General features: G+C 40.5%; 1 protein-coding gene across 3 annotated transcripts in view; it reads right to left on the reverse strand.

Moving 5' to 3' along the window:
• The window catches only part of TMEM181 (transmembrane protein 181), a 123,020-nt gene that overhangs the window by 36,908 nt on the left and 65,530 nt on the right, over nt 1-20,582 (reverse strand). For all 3 annotated transcript variants that reach the window (XM_073627887.1, XM_073627888.1, XM_073627890.1), the window contains exons 8-11: nt 16,742-16,841; nt 16,141-16,271; nt 10,370-10,461; nt 4,405-4,462 (exon numbers count right to left, since the gene is read on the reverse strand). In XM_073627887.1, coding sequence (XP_073483988.1) covers nt 4,405-4,462; nt 10,370-10,461; nt 16,141-16,271; nt 16,742-16,841 — 381 coding nt within the window. The remainder of the gene's footprint in view (nt 1-4,404; nt 4,463-10,369; nt 10,462-16,140; nt 16,272-16,741; nt 16,842-20,582) is intronic.

The following is a 20,582-nucleotide window of genomic DNA, read 5'->3' on the forward strand; positions in this document are numbered from 1 at the left end:
TTAACTTGGCATTTTGTTATTTCTCTAGAGGTCAGTCGTAGAACATATTTTTCAAAAGAAAAAAAAAAATGAATTGGAATTTTAAATATAAAACTAAAAAAGTGGCTGAAGCATGGATGGCAACAAAATAAGAAGTTGTTTTAGACACCAAACTTGAGAAATCATTACTAGTTTTATGGTCAGAGGCTGCTGTGCAGATTTAAGGATAAGTGGGCAGCGGCTGCAGCACTGGAAACAGGTTACATGTCACCTTAAGCTGTCTTAGCTTCATAGAAACGCACTATAATTAAACATTAATAGGCATGCAGCCAACTGAAGGAAAAACATATTGTTAAGCTTTTAACAGCTTTAAAATTTTAAGTAAAAGAACAATCATAGACCATTTTATAAGATTATGTGTGAATGCCTAATATTTCATAGAAATATGTAGCTCTGCATCTTTACCTACCATAGTTATTAGATACAGTTATAAATGACGGTAAAGCGGACCAAAACTGTATGCCATTTAGTTTGCTAAAGCACTGTGTATAAACAATTGACTTCTTTTTAGATTTTTATTTTTTTAACACCAGTTTTTCATCCTTCGTTATTTCAGTGTTGCTGATCTCCAGCAACCTTCCACTGTCTACATGAGCTTCAGTGTTGACTGCATGGCATTTCTCAGGTAGATTTTTCCCATAGTGACAAACAGTGGACTATGCCTATTGTAATCTCTCCATTGAAGACAAGGCGATAATTGGGAGACAGGGATACAAGTGTGTCATCCTATAAACAGGAAATGCCTTGCAGGTAGTATTTTAATGAAAGATGCAAATTTAAAAATACTGAAAACAACTTTTTGTAATCACATTAATATTTTAAAGCATTTATGAGGTTTTCGTGCTTGGGTTTACATATATGTTAATAGTAAAACTTCTTGACCTATAATTGTTATTGTATATTTGTTTATATTTTTACACAAACGGAGTAGTCACTGCAAATGTGTATTTCTGAGCTTTCCGCAATTTCTTCCTGTTAAAGGTTTAAGGCTTCAAATATACACTGAAGGATCAATTCACCCAAAATGATTTCATTTTATGGCAGATGCTAGTGAGCTAGATTGCCCCCTGGCTCCTTTTAGCTCTCAGGATAGCAGCAACTGGATATATGTGCTTGAGTTTCCAGGTCAGTACACCTGCTAATGTAAATGGGAGGTCCCACTATCTCTGCAAAATTTTTGATTTATAAACTGACTGCCATGGTAAATTTTGTTCTGCCGGGTGTGAGAGTTAAACTATAGATATCAATTCCTTCTAAATTAACCACTTGCCATCTGGGCCAATTTTGACATTTCTCACATACATGTTAAAATCTGCATTTTTTTTCTAGAAAATTACTGCAAACCCCCAAACATTATGTATTTTCTGAAAGCAGAGGCCATGAAGAATAAAATAATGGTTGTTGTTGCACAATATTTGCACAGGTCTTTATCAAATGATAATTTTAAAAGGGAAAAATACACTTGAGTGCATTTTAGTGCATACAAACACAATAGAATGCCATATAATTAAAAAATTATGTTGTGCTGAGTAAACAGATTCAAAGCACGTCAAGATTTTAAAGAAGTGTGGGAATGTTTTTTTTTTTTTTTTTATAAATCATACTTACCTAGGTAGATGCAGCATTGGACCAATGCTGCATCTGTCCACCGCCTCTAAAGCCTCGTACACACGATCGGATTGTAGGTCAACAAAACTGTGGACTTTTGTCCGAAGGGCGTTGGCCCAAACTTGTCTTTCATACACACGGCACACAACTGTTGGCCAACAATCACGAACCTGCTGACATACTGCATGGTTTTTCAGCTCTTTAGCGCCACCCTTTGGGCTCCTTCTGCTAATTTTGTGTTAGAAGTTTGGCGAGTGTTGATTTGCGCTTTTCATTTCGCGCTTTTCAGTTCGTTTCTGAATGGCTGTTCGTCAACCAGACATGTTGCGGAATCGGAGTAGATAACGTATTATTGGCCTTGGAGTTATTGCTTTGAGATTATTTTTTTGGTTGAATAATTATTTGATTTGGTATATTTTCTATATTTTTGGATGCATAGAATGCACTTTTTGGTTAAGTTCTATTGGCAGATAGCATGTATAATTGTATTTGTTTTCTTTTTTTAATGCATAATAAAAAAAATTGTGTAGAATAATACTTGGCTATGTGTTTTACTTCAAATGACAGTTTGGGAGTAGGCAGTTACATTTAAAAAAATACAATGTAAAATTGACAAGGGACACCAACATAGCTGTATCTTTGACCTTAAAAACTACGGGATAATGGTGTTGTGGTAACGTGCCCAAAAAAATAAAATAAATATTATTATTCTTGATATCACTAGAAAAATAAAAGCCTTTGGAAATTTGTTTGCAATAACTCCATCAGTATCACCAACAAAGCAGCTTCATTATTATCCGATTAAAGAAGAAGAGAATGTGCGCTGCATTTCGAGATTTCATAATTTGCCACATCACGAATGTTAATACTCTATTGTGAGCGCTAGTTTACAAGACCGACCGCTTCTGGCTCGTCCTTGCTTCCGAGCATGCGTGTTTGTACTTTGGACTTTTGTACACACGCTCGGAAAATCCGGAAAATTTTAAAACCTGCTATCCAACATTTGTCCACGGAAAATCCGACAATTGTCCGATGGAGCATACACACGGTCGGATTTTCTGCCAACAGTCTGTCATCACACATTTCCCGTCAGAAAATCTGATCGTGTGTACGAGGGTTAAGACTGAAAACCGAGAGATAAAACACCACTGATAGCTCAGTTCTCAGAGCTCCCTGAGCAGGGAGCTGGTGAATGTCAGTCACCGGCTCTCTGCTCTGCCTCCCCATGCTCACTGTAGCGCTGGGCTGTAGAGAGGAGCAGGAGCGCCCGGCTCAGCCTCTCAACAGCTTGCTGAGAGGCTGAGCCAGGTGCCAGTACAAGCATGTGGGTGGGTGCTGACCATATGGTCGAGATCTTTCCCAAGCCTGTACCAACTCTATCGTCAGCCCGCTGTCTGCTGAAAATGGGTCCCAGGAGTGCAGAACGAAACGCACTTCTGTGATCCACAGGAGAAGTACAGCCAAACGAGCTGTACGGGCTGTACTTTAAAAATGTGCACGCCGGTGAAATGGCGACAAACTGCGGTACCTAAAAATCTCTATAGGCAACGCTTTAAAAGCCTTTACAGGTTACCAGTTTAGAGTTAAACGTGAGCTCTTGTGCTAAAATTATTGCTCTAACTCTGATGTTTGTGGGGATACCTCACGTGTCGTGTTATAACTATTTACATAGATATGCCTCTGGCTCCTTATAGTTCAGGCACTGAAAACACTGTCCTTGTCTCCAAACTGTACTTCTCTGTTGTCACCCTAATAGGCTTCTTAAGGAGACAATATAAATGGTAATTTCAACATACAATACACAGGCATGGTCCACTGTTGTCACCATCGTGCAACCCATTCTGAGAAGTGGCAGGTAGCCATCGTTGGAGTGCATACATGAAGTGGCTGCAAAGAGGCTTCATTGGATTGGAAGTTATGCAACACAACAGAGGATTGAAAAAAAGGTGAAAACAAGTATTATACTAGTATTTAAAATACGCCAACTGTTAATGATATACAATGCTTTTCAATCATCTTGTTAGGGTTTTCATCTATTCATTTTTGTGGTGGGAGGACTTTTGATGCAGAAGCTTCGGACCCCTGGATAGTAAAAAAGGAACCCATCCAAGTTGATCATAAAGGTTGCCACCATCCCTGGGTCCAGAGAATAAAAACCCCCAAAAAGGTTGATGGGACTTTGAAGGCAACAGAGTAGTTACAAAAATGATAATTTATTGAATACAAAAATAGGAAAATATACAAAATCACAATAGGCATGTAGACATATAAATAGAAAATTACAAAAATAGAACCACTAAAAACAAAGATATGAAGTGGTCATGATGCTTGTGCAGTCTTCCACACGGCCGTGTGGAAGACTGCACAAGCATCATGACCACTTCATATCTTTGTTTTTAGTGGTTCTATTTTTGTAATTTTCTATTTATATGTCTACATGCCTATTGTGATTTTGTATATTTTCCTATTTTTGTATTTAATAAATTATCATTTTTGTAACTACTCTGTTGCCTTCAAAGTCCCATCAACCTTTTTGGGGGGGGTTTTATTCTCCAGGCCCCTGGTTAGAGTATGTATGTTGCTTTGTTATTACTGGTTTCAATAGTACCACTGATGTAGGACAGATTTATTTACCAAAATTAAAAATTACACCTAAAAATCTACACAACCAAAAAGCCACACTTAAACATTAGTAAATTAAGAAATCCACTATACCTCACAGCTATTCATACATTTACACATAATTCCAGCACTTACTTGGAAATTACCAGCATCTACTCTGTACTGGTAAGTTGGATCACGTAATTCATTAACTCTGTTTGAAATAAAATAGAGTAAATTATCTTTCTTGGTTATACATAAAAAGGATTTAAATATTTGAAAAGACTGCATGCATATGTAAACTGAGTGAACTGAAAGGCATAAAAGCATAAGATGTGCTGCAATTTCCTTTAACAATTAGAAAAAATCCTTACTAATTTATGTAGCAATTAAATTCCTTGGTTAAAATGCTAACCATTATTGTTATAAATGTAAGATATACAGACAGACTAATAACATATTGGTTGAAGTTAATAAAGTTCAAGGAAGGTGAGAATCAGGTAAGAGTGAACTGTTTCCAAGGTTATAGAAGAATAAAAGGAAGCATGTTGCTTTTTTTTTCTTTCAAAAGCAAGCCTGTTCTGAAAAAACAGAGCCTTCCATTGCTGACTTCTTTCTGAGGATGCTAGCTGATGTATGCAGATGAGGAAAGTCAGGAGGTTCTTACCTGTATGCTTACACCAGATCAATGACTCAGAATGTGGAGGGCCAACATGACAGCCAGGCAGCCTATATTTTTAGAATGGGTGGCTTAGCAATGGCAGCCTCTGTTCCTTTAATGACAGGTCTCCTTTAGGACCCATTCACACCAGCAGAGTGCACTAACTTTGATGTGCACTGGAAGGTAGCAGAGTTGATGCACTGAAAACAGTGCACTGTGCGGTTTCGTTTTTTTGTACAAACTTTATTGAAATGTCATAGAGTGATATTTCATTAAGTTCTACAGGCCGCAGTGCGGTGAGATGGATTGCATCACACCACCCTGTACTAAAGAAAAAACTGTATGCCGTACTTTGCGCATACCCACTGTAGCATGCTGATGTGAACCCACATGCTGCCCAGTCCAATGCATGTGGTGTTAAAAAGCTTTTAAAGAAATTACAAACATCTGAAATCACTTCTTGTGGAAGACAATTTCATTGCCAGAGATCAAATCTGTTTTCCTCAGACTAAGGAATGTGGTGTGGAGCGTGAAAAAAAAAAAAAAAAAAAAAATTGTTTCAGAGTGGAAATTTGAGCCCTTATTTTAAATGTTTTTAAAAAGAAGTGCGGGATTACAAAAAAACAAACAAACCTACATACTCACCTATGTGGCTGCAGCATCGTCTCAAAGACCAAGAAATGAGCGATCACATGACTGCAGATTACTTATTTCTCAGTCTTCACTGAGCAGTCACCGGATCTCTACTCTGCCCCTCTGGCACTTACTGGAGTGCCGGGCTGTGGAGGGGACAGGAGTGGCTGGCTCAGGCTCTCAGGGGTGAGCCGAGAGGCTTAGGCAGCTGCTAGTCCGGCATCTGCGTGGATCCCGACAGAATGGTCAGGACAGACACGGCCCAAGACATTGTGCTGCCTGGGACCAAGAATTAAATGCTGCGCCCCCCCCCCCCCCAAAAAAAAAAAAAAAAAATATATCACACCCACCAAAAGGCCCCCACATTCATTATTTTATATCATAACTAAAATTAGAATCAGAAAATCAGATTTACAGGCAACAGCACCTTGTCCATATGCAAAATGATATGACATACCATTACGTTCAAATACAAACCACAAACTCCAGTATTTTGTTTTATATAGCTTTATTTATATAAATAGCTTAAGTGGTGAAAATATTTTATAGCACTGATGGCGGTATAATTGTCACTGGCCCCAAAAATGTGTCAAAAGAGATTAAATAAAAATGGCATGAATCTATTCCCCATTTTGTAGACGCTATAACTTTTGCGCAAACCAATCAATATACGCTTATTGCAATTTTTTTAAACCAAAAATATGTAGGCGAATACATATTGGCCTAAACTGAAGAAGACTTTTGAGGGGATATTTATTATAGCAAAAAGTAAAAAAATAGTGGGCTTTTCTTCAAAATTGTCGCTTTTTTTTATAGTGTAAAAAATAAAAACTGCAGAGGTGATCAAATGCCACCAAAAGAAAGCTCTATTTGTGGAGAAAAAAAATAAATAAAAGGATGTCAATTTTGTTTGGATACAACGTCGCACGACCACACAATTGTCAAAGTGACGCAGTGCCGTATCCCAAAAAATGGCCTGGTCATTAAGAGGGCAAATCTTCCGGGGCTGAAGTGGTTAATCAGGGATGGGCAAGGCAAGTCCCTCTCAGGCTCTCATGTCTCATACAACTTGTGATGTGTGTACTTACAGTACCCGGATTCGGACTCCTGCAGACAAATGCTGCTATAGGGACATCATTGGTGGCAGAATGGACAGGGTGAGGGTCAATGCTGAGCCTCCAGAACATGGACACAGTGACAGGCAGGCTGCAACACCTCAGGCAGCGGCAGGTGCTGTGCAGGTGGACTGTGGACAGCTGCACAGCTCACACTCGGGCACAGGCAGCTCTCTTCAGACATGCTCCCTTCCCTCAGGCTCTGAGTCACGCTGAAGATGGGTCAGGAGCCCAAACTGACTCTGCAATGTCAGCCAACAGCTTTAGCTTTGGCTATACTTCTCCTTTAAATGGGTTTTGATTGCAATCCATGTCCTAGCTGGGGAGATTTTCTTCACTTCCCGGGAACCGCATAAAGTAAAGAGAAACCTGGTCAATAATTATGCATCCAAGGGTATTTTTACTACAGCTTAAGCAATACTTGCATTACTGTGCATTATTCTCCAATTTCTGGAATTTATCACTCACTAAGGGCCCAATTACACAATAGAGTTCTATTGCAGTTAACCTGCATTACTTTAAGGCAGCCCATTTCAAGTAAATGAAGGCCTTCCTGTGAAAAATAAATAAATGTTACAAATTGAAAAATTCAAGAATGATACAAAAAATATAAAACACAAACTGCGCCGCACAGTTTACATCTAAACAATACATTTTACCCAGCCCCCCCCCCCCCGCCCTACGTCTAACCAGCAAGTTCTGTTTATTTTCATCCCTATCTACTCGCACCCTCTAATCTCCACTGGTTATTACCTCGACATACCTCCATGTCTTCTTGAACTCCTTCCAACATTCCCACTTATCCATCAACCCCTCCCTTTCTTCCTCCCCACTAAATCTCAGGCCCTCCATATTATACGTTTCTTCTATAGTATTAACCCACTCCCAAATTTTGGGGCTTCCTTCGTCCTGCCATTTTTTGGTATAAGGCTTTTTGTCGCATTCAACAGGTGGGGGATTATGGATTCTCTGTATTGTTTTACTGAGCCCTCTACTCCATGGAATAGACATATCCACGGTTCTTCAGGTACAACTTTTCTAGTAATTTCCCTTATTAGTTGTAAGATCTCTTTCCAGTATTTTTTAATTTTGGGATAGTCCCACCACAGATGGGCCACTAATGGCAAGATTTATATTACTTCTTGTCCCAGTGACCACACATTAAATGAGGAGCAATTCACACAGAGTTTTCTATGCCATTAACCACTCCCCGGAAGGATTTGCCGCGTTCCTGACCAGGCCATTTTTTGCGATACGGCACTGCGTCGCTTTAACTGACAGCTGCACGGTCGTGCGACACTGTACCCAAACAAAATTGATGTCCTTTTTTCCCCACAAATAGAGCTTTCTTTTGCTGGTATTTGATCACCCTTGCGTTTTTATGCTAAAAAAAAAAAAAAAAAAAAAAATTATATATATTAGTACTTTTTGCTATAATAAATATCCAAAAAAAATTTCTTCATCAGTTTAGGCCGATATATATTCTTCTATATTTTTTTCCAAAAATATCGCGATAAGCGTACATTTATTGGTTTGCGCAAAAGTTATAGCGTCTACAAAATAGGGGTTCGATTTATGACATTTTTATTATTATTATTTTTTTTTTTTTTTTTTTTTACTAGTAATGGCGGTGATCTGCAATTTTTATCGGGACTGAAACATTGCGGCGGACAAGTCGGACGCTTTTAACACTTTTTTGGGACCACTGACATTTATACAGTGATCAGTGCTATAAATAGCCACCGATTACTGTATAAATGTCACTGGTAGGGAAGGGGTTAAATGTATTCCCTGTGTGTGTTATGTGGCTGACTAGGAGGAGGAGGAGAGAGATCATTGTTCCTACTTGGTAGGAGCACATGATATATGTCTCCTCTCTCGACAGAACCAGGATTTGTGTGTTTACACCCAGATCACGGTTCTCGCACGGTCACAAGCGATCGTGGGTGCCCGACGGTCATCGCACCCGCCGGGCACGCACATCTGCTTCAGGGATGGGCTGTGGGTGTGTGCGCTTGCTACAGCGTCTTAAAGAGCCGATGTACAGCTACGATGGCTCGCGCAGCAGTATCACTGCGGCGGCTGGTCGGGAAGGGGTTGAGTGACAAAAAAAAAAAAAATTTAGAGCACCTGGGATTGTCTGGGCAATGGATTAATGTAATTACAGACACTTACCAGTCACTTTATTAGGTACGAAGGGATGGAAAAGCGATCAATGCGATAAACATTTTTACAGTTTTAATCCTGTGTTTTTAACCATTGGAAATAAATCTCTCTTTGTGATGCTGCACTTAGGTGGCACTTCCCTTTTTCCTTCCCTTCTTGTCTTCTTCACAGAAGACAAAGCTTAACATTGAGGACAGCAGCCTCCAGTGCCTCACATACAGCCTCTTTTATCATACTGCCTGCATAAAAAGGCCAAATAGACTATTACATCTCCATCTGCTGTATCATTACCAGAACTGTTTGCATGCACTCCTTGCACCTGAAAAAATTTGACTTTGTGTATTACTTTATTAGGTACACCTGTTCAATTGCTTGGTAACACAAATTGCTATTCAGCCAATCGCATGGCAGCAACTCAATCTATTTAGGCATCTAGATGTGGCGAAGACGACTTGCTGAAGTTCAAACCGAGCATCAGAAAAGGGAATAAAGGGGATTTAAGTGACTTTGAACGTGGCATTGTTGTTCGGGCCAGACGGGCTGGTCTGAGTATTTTAAAAAACGCTGATCTACTGGGATTTTCACGCACATTTTCTAGGGTTTAGAGAATGGTCCAAAAAAGAAAATATCCAGTAAGTGGCAGTTGTGTGGACAAAAATGCCTTGTTGATGATAGAAAGGCAATAGTAACTCAAATAACCACTCATTACAACCAAGGTATGCAGAATGCCATCTCTGAACAGACAACACATCGCACCTTGAAACAGATGGGCTGCAGAAGACCACACCGGGTGCCGCTCCTGTCAGCTAAGAACAGGAAACCGAGGCTACAATTCGCACAAACTCACCAAAATTAGACAATATAAGATTGGGAAAATGTAGCTGCGACAATCATCTGGTAGGGTCAGAATTTGGTGTAAACCACATGACAGCATGGATCCACCGTGCCTTGTATCAACGGTTCAGGCTGGTGGTGGTAGTGTAATGCTGCAGGGAAATTTTCTTTGCACACTTTGGGCCCCTTAGTACCAATTGAGCAATGTTTTAACACAACACGGCCTACATGAGTATTGTTGCTGACCATGTCCATCCCTTTATGACTACAGTGTACCCATCTTCTGATGGCTACTTCCAGCAGGATAATGGACCATGTCACAAACCTCAAATCATCTCAAACTGGTTTCTTGAACATGACAATGAGATCACTGTACTCCAATGGCCACCACAGTCCCCAGATCTCAATCCAATAGAGCACCTTTTGGGATGTGGAACGGGAGATTCTCATCGTAGATGTGCAGCCGACAAATCTACAGTAACTGCGTGATGCTATGATGTCAATACAGACCAAAATCTGAGGAGTGTTTCCAAAACCTTGTTGAATCTATGCCACGAAGATTTAAGGCAGTTCTGAAGGCAAAAGGGGGTCCAATCCAGTACTAGCAAGGTGTACCTAATAAAGGAGGCCGGTGAGTGTAGTTCTTTTTGCATAAAAACTCAGTTGCATATGACAGAAAACAAGCCACAATCACTTACAAAGCAATACTTACGTTTGCCATATGCCTAGAGTCACAGAAGCAAGCCAGAGAAGTCCAACTATTAACAGTTTTGGCAGATAGAAAGTCATGCACTTTCTCTCCCCCTAAGGAACAGGGAAAGACATTGGAGATAAACCATATAGGAAAAAGTTTGCGACATGCTGATGTCAGGGCTCAATTACAAGTAAACATCTTCCTCTGCAGTACAAACTGCACTCCTACTGTATATAGTTTTGGGGCTGCAGTTTGTGCTGCATAGTTTACTGTCAAATTTTCTTTTGAACATATTAACTTTCATATAACAACATACAATATACTAACATAGTATGTCATGTTACTATACTATACTTTTAATTAATCAAAAACCACTGAGCTAAATGAATGGATAATTTTGACTATGATAATGGAGTAAACAAAAAAAAATAAAAGTTTGTTGAAGTTTCACTGCAGAATGGGCACATATGTAAAAAATATTATATAGTTGCGTTTATTCTTATCTAAAATGAAGAAAGCCACATACCAAAAAATAATTTTGTACTTGCACAGGACACAGGTTTTAGTTATTTTGCAACAAATGGGTCAACTGCCACCTTTTGGAGGTACTGAATGTTGGCAAATAAAAAAAGCTGTTGGCCAGCCAGCTATAAATCCCTCTCATTCCCATCAGGCCTCAGTTCTAGGATTTGATCAAAAACACAGAGGGAATATAGTTTCCTTTGGCAGATGGGCTCTCTGCCATATTTAGGAATCGAGCTAACCTCTACAACAGCGATGCTTTATAAGGCAAAATTATCCGCATTTATCGGTTTATTGAGGGATATGAAAAGGTGCTCTTCTTTAGCTTGGGTGGGAAGGATCACCGCAGTCAAGATGGTACTGCTACTTAAAGTTCTTTATTATTTTTGTACATTGCCTGTGGCTGTATCTGTTGGTGAACTTCAGAGGTTTCAGAATAAAATATTACGATTTATTTGGGGTCCCAGGGTGATGCGCTGTTCTTTATATACACGGTGAGAATTAGGTGGACTGGAGGTGCCGGATCTTAGGAAAGATTATAGGTGAACCAGCTGACTCATTTTGTACTTCAATCTTATAAGCTGGATTGAATCGCCTTAGAAGACCAGGCTTGTGCCCCTTGCCAAAAGATCTTCTAATGTGGATGTCCGCCAAACATTGGAAAGCAGTTCTCTGCCCTACCCTATTCAACGCTTTAGATCTATAGGACTCCTCTTGCAAATTGGTTTTGCTTCACTCCCCTCACTCACCAGTAGCACCGCTATTTAATAAATCTGTAATTTCCACTAGACCCGTGCTCCAGAGAGCTTCAACGATGGCTGAACAAGGGCCTTCACTGCACAGTCCATTTCACAGCTTCTGAAAACAGAAGCTTTTGTGGCGAGACTCGGAAGGGAGGCATCTCAGTGTTATACAAGTTATTTGTGCCCACTACTGGTAAACTTACGCATATCCTAGCATTGGAACACTCTCTCTCTCTCTATCTATATCTATATCTCTCTATATCTATCTCCCTGTCTATGTCTCCCTTGTAGAAGGCTTTAAAAGTACTGTTCTGTTGGTGCTTAGTACCTGATCATTTGTGGAAAATGTACCCAGGTTCCTAATTACTTTGTGTCTGAGGATGTGGGCAGGTGGGTACTACATACCATATGTGGTGGACCTGCTCTAAAGTTAGATGCTACTGGTATAGGAGTTCACGCCCTGATTTATTCGGTCACCATGAACAATGTTATTAAAAGCCCTGGGATTGTGCTACCCAAATGAACCCGCTGAAGGGGTTGCCAGATCTACTCAGACCCTGATATAGTTATGTTTTTGGTGGCTAAAATTGCCATTGCGACTGCAAGGAAGAACCCAGTAATGGACATGGTGGTGGTGAAGCGAAAATGGACTTGGATTAGAATGAATGAAAATATAGAAGTATCACTTAAAATGCTAACCATAACGTTTGAGAGGATCTTGAGCCCCTGGATAAACTATATACAATCCCCTTCTTAGCAACTTTCACTATGCTGGTTGGAATTGGCGCGCATGTGGGCTGAAGTTCTCTTTCTTCTTCGTTTTTTTTTTTTTTGTCCTTTTCTTATTGGCATGATGGTCTCTCATCAATGATGCTGAGTTATCTTGCATCACGATAGTTATGTTTACTATGACACTCCGTACCAAATGAAGTGGGTACTTAAAGTGACACTAAAGTCTCTTTTTTTTTTTTCTTTAAATATAACAAACATGTTATACTTGCCTGCACTGTGTAATGGTTTTGCACAGAGCAGTCCAACTCCTCCTCTTCTCAGGTCCCTCGCTGGAACTCCTGGCCTCTCCCTCCTGTCGAGTGCCCCCACAGCAAGCAGCTTGCTATGGGGGCACCGAGCCGATCCGCAGCTCCCTGTGTCCATTCAGACACAGAGCCGTGGTTCGGTCCCACCCACTCTCTCTCCTGATTGGCTAACTGACTTTGACCGCAGCGGGAGCCAAATGGCATCGCTGCTGTGTCTCAGCCAATCAGAAAAGAGTGTGGCAGAGGCACTCGTGAAACATCACTGGATAGAGACGGGCTCAGGTAAGTAGGAGGGGGGCTGCTGCACACAGAAGAAGGTTTTTATCTTAATGCATAGAATGTATTAAGATAAAAAGCCTTCTGACATTACAACCACTTTAACTCTAACCTACTTAGATTCCTTGATTGGGGATATATGCTCATTGATCTGCAATTCTACGGTTTTGAATAACCTGCTTGTTTTTTGTATTCCCCATGAGTGCTTTCATTATATACCTATTTTTTTTTTTGCGTCTCAGGACTTGACCTTAATTAGCTCTCACAGGCTGTCATGTTGTCTTTTATTGTTCAAATCTTTAATAAAAACATTGCAACAGAAAAACACAGAGGGGTGGAACACAAGTCCCTTAATGAACTCCAAGAAACAGATTTCACAGGAATTACATAAAACGGTTTTCTCTTTGTTCATTAGAGACACAGGATTCAGTTATTTAAAAGACAAAATGAGACAGCCAAAAGCAGTCCAGCTGAGTGGTGGGCAACAGTAACAAAACATCCACAGGTCAACATAATATAGTAATAGTGGGGAGGGGCCAGGACGGAGAGACTGACACGGACTTTACACCAGCGCTGTCCCAGCACAGCATACCGCACCAAACATCCAGCGATTGTGCATAGAAAGCCGTTATAGTATGGTGCACTGACGCACCAGTGCCATGTGAGTACCCCGGTGTGGGGAGCATTTTCTTTTAATAAAAGTATTTTAACTATATTACACAATATAGTTTCCTTTTCATTTATATGTATGGAGCCACATTGTTTCCAGCTGGAGGAGTGCAGCAGACACTGAGACTGAGCCCAGGGGTGGCTCCAAAGCCTATTTGGACTCAGGGTAGAAGCTGAGTCACACGCTCTGAGGTGAGCACATTAGCTTAAGGGGGTCACGAAGGAGCACAGGAGCATGTTTTGCAGCACTCAGGATATCTTCGGCATGATGTTGGATTGTTGTCACAGCTGAACACCACCTGCACACATTGTTTTATTATCACTGTTGGACATTACTTGCACGCACTATTTAGAGTGCCAAAAGAAAATTTTTTTTTTTTTTTTTTTCATTATTTATTAATTTTTCCATTTAAAATAGCAGGAGACTTTATATTGAGCACTAAGCACTTTTTATGTTGATTAAGACACTATGTATGGTGCAACAAGCACTAATTTATGGTGTAACAAGCACTTGTTTTTTCACACCTTGTTTATTTATTCAACATTCAGATTATTTGTATTTAATATTATCACACTAGTAAGCACAGAGTTGGTTATTATTAATTTTGTTTTTGGGGTCACCCAAGCGCAGCGCATAACTTGTAAATTTAACATAATATAGTAAAACTGGGGTCATATGGCAGCTCAATGAAATGCCTGAAGGACCTTACACCTAAAGCTGGCATCAGATGCCTGAGCATTCACCTGGTAAAACTTGCAGATCATATGAACAGAAGACCAGATGGTAGCCCAAGAAGCACTCACAGATCTAGTAGAGTGAACTTTGACAGAGAAAGGTCAAACCTTACCCATAAAGAAGAACTATTAAAAAATGTTGTTATTTAACTTTCAAAGAAATCAATCGCACATAAGCACTTGGTCCCATTCAAACATGACTCTAAGTTTTTAAGCAGTGCGGTTAGACAGTTAGAAAGGAGATGCATTTGTGATTGACAGTTCTTTTCTCTGGCATCAGGGGCTTGTCTGGAGACCAGCGAATGCCCTTCACAAACCACACAGCCTGTAGATCTCACACTGTCCTGCCAATGGATCACAGAGCCACAGCGCTCTCTGATCCAGTTTTAAGGGTGAGCAATCAGCACAGTCAGACACCGGTACCAACATGGTCGATGTGTAAAAGCATCTGCTGAAAGATACAGAGAGTTGTGGCTCTGTGTAATGTATCTGCAGCTGCATTTTCTTTATAAAGGGCACAGGCAGATTGATACTTGACACAGACATGCAACTCAGCTTACATCATTGGCACGTCCTATGCTGGGATGAAGAAAAAATAATAAAAAAATAAATCACTGTACATGTGTTAGAGTGAGAAGAGAGGAAGAGGATGTGCTGCCCTTCCAATCCTGGGTGGAGGTTTGCCTTAGGATCTGGACTGTTGCCCTGACTGTTCCCTCAATAGTAGATTGTCCCGGTATTTCACACAATTGGAAGACTCTGGGAGTGTAGTAAGTATTGTAGCTTCCAAAGCTCGGCCCATGCAGCATACACCAATTTCAGAAACTGGTTCACGCTGAAAAATTGTGCCACGGCTCTGGACCTCGAAAGTGCCACAAGCAAAGTCCAGTACCCAAAGGTCACATTCAAGGCAGGCCCTGTAATCTTTGGTCCAGCGGGGTCTGGGAACATCCTTCAAAAATATTGCTGAAGATGCGGCAATCTGGATAGCTGCATAAAGAGCTCAGCATCACTTGGATGAAGTCTTGATCTTGAAAAATGAAAATGAAAAATTCTTTAACTTTTCTCATCTATAGAAATAGAGAAAAGATGTCCATCTTCCTAGGACTTTATGAAAAAACTGAAGTATAACAGGAATGAGAGGAGTTATACATGATTGTATTTTTTTTTTTTTTTTTTTTGCCAGTGTCCAATTTCACCTAAAAGGTGGTATAATCCAAAATTCTCTGAATAAATGTACCCCTAATGTCTGAGAAAAAACATTTTATAAACGTATTTGTATATTCATTCCTGATTTTAAGAGAAAATGTTCACAGCTAAATAGATAAAAGACATACCCTAATGCCGCGTACACACGATCGGACTTCGTTGGAAAAAGATATGACTGCTTTTCCGATGGGATTCCGCTCAAGTTTGCCTTGCATACACACGGTCACGCAAAAGTTTGCTGAAATTACGACCGTCAAGAATGCGGTGACGTACAACACTACGAAGAGCCGAGAAAATGTTCAATGCTTCCCAGCATGCATCAAATTGTTTCCGAGCATGCGTAGGAATTTTGCGCGTCAGAATTGCCACAGACGATCGCATCTTCGGATAGGAACTTTTGCCGACCGAAAAATTGAGAGCATGCTCACAATCTGTTGCTGGCTGGAATTCGGCCAGCAAAAGTCCGATGGAGCATACACACGGTCGCATTTTCCTACAAAAAACTCTCATTGGTCTTTTGCGGGCCGAAATTCCGATCATGTTTACGCGGTATAAGAGAATACATTTATTGGTAACTGGATAGATTTACTTTGCATACCTGCACCCGAATGCCATGATAAACACAAAGCCAAAATAGCAAAAGTGCACATAGGAAGAGGGACTGAAACAGGTCATCCAGCATGCCAGGAAACCAGCTATTAATCAGGAATGTGAGAGGAAAGAATGGATCTGCAAGAAACAGGTGAAACATTGGGTGATCAGAATGGACCACCGTTCAGTTTAGCAATCTACTTGAAATTCTAGCATGTCTGTCAGGGAACAATCAGCAATGAGAGGAAAGAAAAACAGTAGGCTAATAGATGCTCTGTTCAAGATCACAAACACCATAAAAACACATTTGCATATAATTCACATGACATTAAAAATCCATATAATCCATGTAAAACCACAATAATTTCCTCGAAAAATAATCACATCTCATATTAGGCATAGCAGATTAACGGAACTGGGGATTCATCTCACAGATAGAGAACCTGACAGCTAATATGAAGCCCAAAGATAATTCAAATTGCTGACATCTCCCCAGGGCCCAGACTAAAATAATAATACTAGGTAGACTTACCCTTTCAGTTAATGTAAAATTGGTTACATACAATGGTAAAAGGTGTAGAGGAAAAAAAAATATGATAAAATAATACCATTATATAGTAAAAGCAGGGGCAAAAGGACCGACATCCACTTCTGTTCTATACCCCAGTCTCTCATGGAGAACTTCCGAAGGGAATGTGCAAATAAACACTGCAAGAAAAAAAAAAAGAAAAAAATTAAAAAAAAAAAAAAAATACATGATCCTGTCTTTAACATTAATAATTATAATGTATATTTCCATGAGACAGTAAGTAATGAAAAAGCACCAAGAGAAAGAAGATAGTTGTCTGTGGCCATTAAACCAGTGTTTATCTTTTTTAGAAGGTGCACCCCCCCCCCCCCCCCCATCCTCTTAAGCTGAAATAGCACAGCTCTCTGATGTAATATATTTTAAGTCCAGTCCAAAATGGTAACAGAGGGAGGTGTCCAATGACAGCATGGGCTTACAGGAATTGGGATGAATGTCACAGACCATTAGTTAACCTGGAAAAAACTGCATCTGGAAAGCTGTGGTGGAAGCCAGTGGAAAATAATCATGTTGGTGACATAACAACCCAAAAGTTTACACCTTCTGTGGACATCAACGAATGAGAAAGAAAACTAAATTTACCTTGTGACTTCAGCTCACAGGATAGCATATGAAAGAAAGTGGATCTGCCATCTTAAAACAACAAACACTAGACTTATCTCTAAATAAGAAAAAAAAAAAACAAAAAAAAAAACAAAACGTGCCAGATGCCCGTTTGCACAGGTAACATAAAAGAACCAGATAACATGCAGCATCAACTGCAAGTAACCTGGCAAAGCTTCTCTAAAAATATATACTTAGGATAGGAATACTCTGCCTTGCTGGGAGGATTCTTGGAATATAGGTTACCAGATAAGGATTTCCCTAATCATCTTCCAGGACACCACATGAAGAAAAAAAGTGAAAAATCAAAACCAATAGGTCGGGACCACTGGCTGAAGATCAGGTCTACTGTGTAATGCTTAAAGAAAGTATTAAACCTGATCCTCTGCAAATCTGCACTGGCGTTGCCCCTACTTTTTCTGCCCAAGTGGCTGCTATGGCTCTTGCAGAGTGTACTCTGACTCCAGCTGGAAGGACTAGGTATTGTAAAGTGTATGCCTCTTAATTGCATACTCTATACACCTTGTGATGCAGCTCTTGGATTCCCTGTAACTTTTTTTGCACCTGCATTTATTAGAAAAAAAGTTGTTTAAACTTCTACAATCTTTAGTGATCTCCTGGCAAGCTAGTAAAGCCCTTCTCACATCCAGGCAGCAAGCGACTGCCTCCTTTTTGCTTGATGGTTTATCACAGGACGGAATGACATTTAGGTGATGTGAATTGGAACAGTTACTTTAGGAAGAAACCCCAAGTCAACTCCTAGAACAAATCTATTGATGAAATACTGGAGAAAAAAGGGCAGCAATGGACAAAGCCTAAATCTCACTCAGAATGCTGGGAGGAGGCTAGGGATACTGTTTGGGGACAGGATAAGAGAGCGAGGAGAGTGGGAAGCACTGGTTAAGGTGGAGGTAGGAAACGACCTTGGTAGCAAGAAGGCCTTAGGTCTTAAGCCAAAACTTTATCTCACTCATCTTTCAATAGGAAGGGCTCTTTACAGGGTAAGGCTATTAATCCAGACACTCGCCTCACCAAGGTTATCGCAATGAGAAAGGCAACCTTACAAGTGAATGTACACAAGGGGACATCCCAGGTGGATTTAAAAGGTTAGCTCTTACAAAGCCGACAGAACCAGGTTGAGATTCCCAAGGATCTATACAGAATTCACAGGGGGGAGCTATGTGAGCGACACCCTGTATGAGCACTGTACCAAAGAATGAGGGGCAAGTGGTCTTTGAAATAGAATAGCTAGGGCCCAAACCTGACTTTTGAGAGTACTCTATGCCAAATGCTAGTCAAGATTAAGTGGAGATAGGACATAAATCATCTCACTGAAAACTTCCTGGGATAGAAGTTGCTGGCTTTATACGAGGAGAGCTTTCCAAGAGTGATGGTAGACTTTAAAAGTCAATTTGCCTTTAAGAGCCAAGGGATGTCTGAGTTCGACAAGTCCCTCTTCCTTAAGACCTGCCCTTTAGCAGCCAAGCTGTTAAAGCCAATGCTCGAGAATCGGGATGGTAAAATGGTCCTTAGGACAGAAGATCCGGACAATCCAGGAGGGCCATAGAAAGTTTGCCAGGAGCCTATGTGAAAGATAGGGTTTGCCCTGCTAACAATCAGTGAACGATATAGTGTAACAATATATAAAAATGAAACAAAACAAAAAAGTGAGTCCCAAAATATAGCAACAGTCCAATAACCAGACTTCAAAAAAGTTCTAAGCGTGAGGGCTCCAATGCTTTGTATATGCCCAACATATACATCTGATGTTAATATAGATGAAAAACCAAAAACGTGAATCATCCAAGTGCGCCTCCACCATACGGTACAAAGTGGCCTCTTACCGGAAACCGTGAACTCTCAATCAAAAGCGCTGTGTGGAAAAATGTCACTTTAAGATGGAAGCCATTCACTCCTTTCCTCCTCTCCTGGAGATCTGTAGTATTTTCAATGCTTCCCTCATTGGGAAATGCACAGCAGATAGAACTGGAATGTGGCGTTCTGTCTAGGCAATAATCAGGTCTCAATCTCTTTCAGTTGCACGACTTCTGGTTCCCGGTTGGTTGATGTAAGCCATGGCAATGGCATTGTCCAATTGAATATTGGTTGGGCAGCCTTACAGCCGTAATGTCAAGCACAGAAGAGACAACCAAACTGCCTTGAGTTCCAGAATATTGATTGGGAGATGAACTTCCTCCTACAACCAGGCATCTCCTGCAATGAGAGGGCATTCAGGACTCCTGCCCAGCTCAGACTGACACTTGTAATAACCCTCTAGACAAAAATCGGGTGAAAGGATTTCCCTGATTCCAGCACCAGACTGGAGAGCCACCAGGGCAAGCCTAGTCTTGCTGACAAGCGCATAGGATGATCCAGAGACTAAACCCGCTGATCCTCTATTGCCAGAATGTTGAGCTGCAACATTCTAGAATGAAACTGTACATAAGGCCACTATTAGACTTAAATTCTTCATGTAAAAGGTAATGGATGGACGGTTCCTGGACAGTGAGGCCCAAGCATGGGAGCAGAGAGGCTGGAGCTTGCCTGGGTGAAAGAAGACCTTGGATAGAGCAGAATCCAAGGTTAGACAATGTGCTGGACCCAACACTGATTTCTGAAGATTTAGCATCCATTCAAATTGTCCAGCTGACATTAGTTCCCTCAGGAGACTGCCCAGATATCCTAAAATGCATATGCTCTGATAGCAAATTGAAGCAAGAACTGGGGCTAGCACCTTGGTGTATACCTGAAGTGCAGTGGACAGGCCAAAGGGTAAGGCAACAAATTGGTAATGTGTGCGACAGCAAAAACACAGGTGGCTTGATGTGTCAGAAAGATGGAGATGTGAAAACAAGAATCCTTTATGTCCACAGAAGCCAGGAAACTAGTGGGGAAAATGTCTCCTTTTGCCTAGAGAATAGGTTGGAATAAAAACCCTGGAACCTTTCTTGTTCTGGGATGAAGGTTGTATTACCTTGAGAAAGACATTGCTTTAGAGAAGTGTGAAGATCTTCCTGGTTTTGCAGAGAAGCTGGCAAGTTCTACAGCACAAGTCTGGGTGGAGGCAGAGAAATAAACAAACCCACGGATAATGCTAATGTCACAAACTTGCAAAAATTAAGGACAGCGATTAAATTTGCTTACAGAGGAAGAAGTGGCTTGGTGACAAAAATTCTTGCAATAGAACTCCGACAGAAGAGTAGTGGTCATCTCATCTCTCATCAATTTAACTCTTTAAAGATACATTTTCTTTGCCAGAA

Source organism: Aquarana catesbeiana, linkage group LG04, assembly GCF_042186555.1.
Source record: "Aquarana catesbeiana isolate 2022-GZ linkage group LG04, ASM4218655v1, whole genome shotgun sequence".
NCBI lineage: Eukaryota > Metazoa > Chordata > Amphibia > Anura > Ranidae > Aquarana > Aquarana catesbeiana.